Source organism: Cannabis sativa, chromosome 9 (genome assembly GCF_029168945.1).
Source record: "Cannabis sativa cultivar Pink pepper isolate KNU-18-1 chromosome 9, ASM2916894v1, whole genome shotgun sequence".
NCBI classification, from domain to species: domain Eukaryota; kingdom Viridiplantae; phylum Streptophyta; class Magnoliopsida; order Rosales; family Cannabaceae; genus Cannabis; species Cannabis sativa.
Window position 1 is genome coordinate 29,787,115 of NC_083609.1, and position 4,255 is coordinate 29,791,369.

The window sequence follows — 4,255 nt, forward strand, 5'->3', positions numbered from 1 at the left end:
TACCGAAATTTCGGCAGCATAACGGTTGTAATTGAATGACCCCAAAAATTTTGAACATGGCTGTATAACGACAAATAACACATATATAACAGTAGTTTGTTCATCCATCCCACCGCAGCACATATATTCGTAGAACCTACTTCACTACGGATGAATATTGAAGATATTCAAACTCCACTAATCATTAATAATTAATTTGAGTTGAGAAGTTACCTCGATTGTTAAAATTAAGTGTTTAGGCCAAGGAAGGAACATCTGGTATACGTCCCTAACATATCTGCACTCTTCAATTGGGACTGGGATTTCAGAGTCCTCTTGCAGGATTTCCGAAACCATAATCCGGGCATGTGAATCATCGTACTCCTGGCAGTGAACTTTGATCATACCCACATGCTCGTACAAATACCCTCGGGCCACAATATTGTCGATGTTGTCAGAGCAGAGATGTACTTGCTGATTAAGGGCCGCATGGTCATCAAAATTGTATAGGATACCTTGGTCGTTGAGGGAAATAAACTCCTCAGCATAAATTTGTGGTTGTACCTCATCCTGAGGAGCGTATGGTTGTGGAACATACGCCTCACCAGCCACCTCTCCTTCTTCCTCTTGTTCGGCAGCGTTCCTCTGCTGCTTAAGGGATTGGACTTCGGCTTTTAATTTTTCAATCTCCTTCGCTTGCCGAGTCACAACATCAGACACTTCCCTTTTCTTCCTACCGAACAGTTGAGATGCCCTGGTCAGGAACCTACAAATCATAAAATGCAAATTAGCAACGATTTTATTTGTGTAACTAAATAAATAACATTTGAAGTAATAGCATACCCAGCAGCCCTGACACGTCCAGGATGCTCTGGTGTCCCGAGCGCCTGCGTCAGGATATCATTTTGGCCCTGGACCTGAATTTGGCCCTGACTAAGCTTCTCCTCTAATTGAGCCTAATGCACGCATATATTCAAGCAATTAGTATATGAATTATATACACTAACTCATGAGTAGAACTCAATTAAGGATTAATATATACTTACTATCTTCTCTGCAATTTCCTTGTCGTAATCAGAGACAAGTTTTCTACTCTTGGTGCGAGATTTAATCCAAACACGGTGGCGGGGGGGATCTGCAACTTCGAGGTCCTTTTTCTACATAACGTTATAACAATGAAATGAGTACCAATTAAATTGTATAGCACATTATAGCACATTAAATTTTAAGTATTACTTACCACAGCTTCCCGTACGTTCACCATTCCACTCCGACCACTTCGATGTCTGGATTGAATTTTTGAGGAACGTTCACGTTGCACCTTACTCAATTCCTACAATGCCAAAAAAATACATTAGATACAAGTACTTGTATTTAAGAGTTTATCTTAGTGTTAATATAATTAGCGCACCAGAAATTCAGGAGTTAGTCGACTTTCAACAAATTTGCACCAATCAGCAGCGTCGATCTCGGGGTGCTTTTCAGGGACTTGTGCCAGTCGTCCCAGATCATTCTCTTTCAACGCGGGCATTATGATGTCTTTTGTCATCCTATTCTTGAAGTCTTTCATTAACTTCCCAGCTAGGATGATACAATCATGTTTGAAGGAGTCCGGCACAATGAACCCCGTCTATTTTGAAGGAAAATAAACACGGTTAGAGTCAACATTTGGAGTAATAGAAAAACAAATTAAAATTCTAACAAATAACAGCTTACCTGAATGTCTTTCCAAACTTTATTTTTCAGAGTCAGGTTGACTTCTTTCCAGTTTTTATAGGCCAACCCTATTGTCTGCCGACATCTTACTCCTAGAGTGGATACGAGCTTCGCATAACTTTTTCCACAGTATTGACCTTTATCATTAACTTCGAGGGCCACTCTTTTGCCCTGATCCATTAGTTTGGATATTTCATTCATTTGCGTCGGCCCTCGTGTAGGTATTGTGGTTGGACACTCATTTTCTGCTCCCGAATCAGATCCTGATTCCGAGTTCGCCATGTCTACACCATTAACAAACAAACTTTAAAGCTAGCTATATATATAACAAGTAGTGTATATGAAATATTAAAAGCATAAACAAATTGTTAAGTATTCAGGACCATTCACAACCACAATATAAAGTAAGCTATATATCAAGTTACCAATTAGACACGTTTTCTTTTCTTTTTTTGTTTATGTTTGCCTGAATCACAATTGACCCATATTCCCTCATTGATATCGTTTCTAATGTATTCAGCGTCGTCTTCCTCAATGTTACGATCAATTCCCATAAGTTGCTCATGAATTGGTTGTCCAACAATGAAGTCATCGTAACATAAGTCAGCATTCTCCTCATCCTCTTCAGTCTCTAAGAACCTCCTCTCTGGTGTCGATAAAACAATAGACCATTTATCATTAGGCGGATCAGAAATGTAAAAAACTTGAGCTGCTTGGCTAGCCATGATGAATGGATCATTCTTGCTTCCTCTCTTACTTAAATCAACCAAAGTAAAACCAAGCTCGTCAGTTTTTACTCCAACGTTGTTGTCAACCCAAGAACATTTAAAAAGTGGAATTCGGAACGCAAAATAATTGAGCTCCCATATTTCTTCAATGACCCCGTAATACGTCATAGTACCTAAAACATGGTTTCTATCTTTTGCACTTGCAAAGTGCATAGTTTCTGCGACGATACGTATACCACTATTTTGAACCTCTCGAGCATCATCTCTTGACTTTGTATGAAAACGTTTACCCCTTACAATGTACGCTTCATGCTTTGCAACCGCAAAAGTTGGTCCAAGGGCAATACGACTCAACACATCAGATACTCCATGATTCGGTTCGTTCAACTTTGATATAATGGTATTCCTTAACCACACAATGAAAGTTTGACGATGTTGGTCTGCAACCCATTTTTGTTTATTTTTTTGATTTCTTGGAACCATTGATTGTAACAGCTCCATATGGTCACTGTAAAACAAGTAAGGTAAATCAAGTTATTATTCATCGTGACTTAAGTAATGTTAATCAAACAAAAGGTACTGACGTTATATATGGTTGGACCTCTGCGTTATTGTTCATCACGACTAATTGAGCTTGATCTAGTTCAAGCTTGGACACTGTCACCCTTGTCCCTTTCCCCCTTAATCCTCTATCAACATCATCTGGGTCAGTTCTTGGTTTGCTAATTCCTATTGCCTCAACTCCAGCCATGTACTCTGAACAAAATTCCACAGCCTCTTCAGATATGTAGCACTCAACCATACATGCTTCTGGCCGATAGTGGTTACGCACATAACTTTTAAGTACCTTCATATTTCGTTCAAATGGATACATCCATTTCGCCCACACCGGCCCACACAGCCTTGCTTATCTCACTAGATGAACCATTAAATGGATCATGATGTCGAAAAAAGATGGCGGAAAAAACTTTTCCAGGTTGCACAATGTTTTGACTACATGTTCATGTAATGCATCTAACTTATCCAATTCTAATTCCTTCCCGCACAGCCTATTAAAGAAAATGCAAACATGTGTCAAACACTCTCGAACATTTTTTGGCAAGACTGATCTAATGGCAATTGGAAGTAGATGTTGCATTAACGCATGACAATCATGTGATTTCAGACCCATTAGTTTCAATTCAGTCTCATTCACCAAGTTTTTGATGTTAGACGAGTAACCATCAGGTACTTTCATATTTGCAAGTGATTTGCAAACTGTTTGTTTCTCTTTTTTGGACAAAGTGAAACAAGCAGGAGGCAAATATAAACGTTCACCTTTCTTCTCAGGTGCCAGATGTAATATCCGCTAACTCCGAAAGGGTATTTTTTGTAATTTTATTTAGCTGAGAGTATTTTTTTTTATGTTACATATTTATGGATTTAAATATGTATGGGATTATTTTTATGATGATATAATATTTGATTTTATTGGCATGTGCATAATGCCTAATAGATATATATGTCTGAATATTGTTATATGGGTTTATTATTATTATTATTATTATTATTATTATTATTATTATTATTATTATTATTATTATTATTATTATTATTATTATTATTAACGTATTATTATTATTATTATCATTATTATTATTGTTATTATTATTATTAACTGTTACGAACATATATACACACACACGAACCGAACCGAACGCCTATTTTGGTGGAATGGGAATCGCTCCACTTCGGTTCAATGCGATATTTTTCTTGGATTTAAATACGATAGAAATTAGGTTTTAAGCTCTATTTTCGTACACCCAAAACAGAGAACCAACGAGAGAGAGAGA

The 4,255-nt window shown here is 37.4% G+C and overlaps 1 protein-coding gene across 1 annotated transcript; it reads right to left on the reverse strand.

Moving 5' to 3' along the window:
• Positions 1 to 728: 728 nt before the first annotated feature.
• LOC133030779 (uncharacterized) lies at positions 729 to 1,738 on the reverse strand. The gene is made up of 3 exons (XM_061103656.1): positions 1,391 to 1,738; positions 1,220 to 1,312; positions 729 to 1,136 (listed from the first exon to the last, which is right to left on the reverse strand). Exons 1-3 carry the CDS (start codon positions 1,547 to 1,549, stop codon positions 1,011 to 1,013), a joined length of 378 nt encoding a protein of 125 aa, XP_060959639.1. The 5' UTR covers positions 1,550 to 1,738; the 3' UTR covers positions 729 to 1,010.
• Positions 1,739 to 4,255: the final 2,517 nt, after the last annotated feature.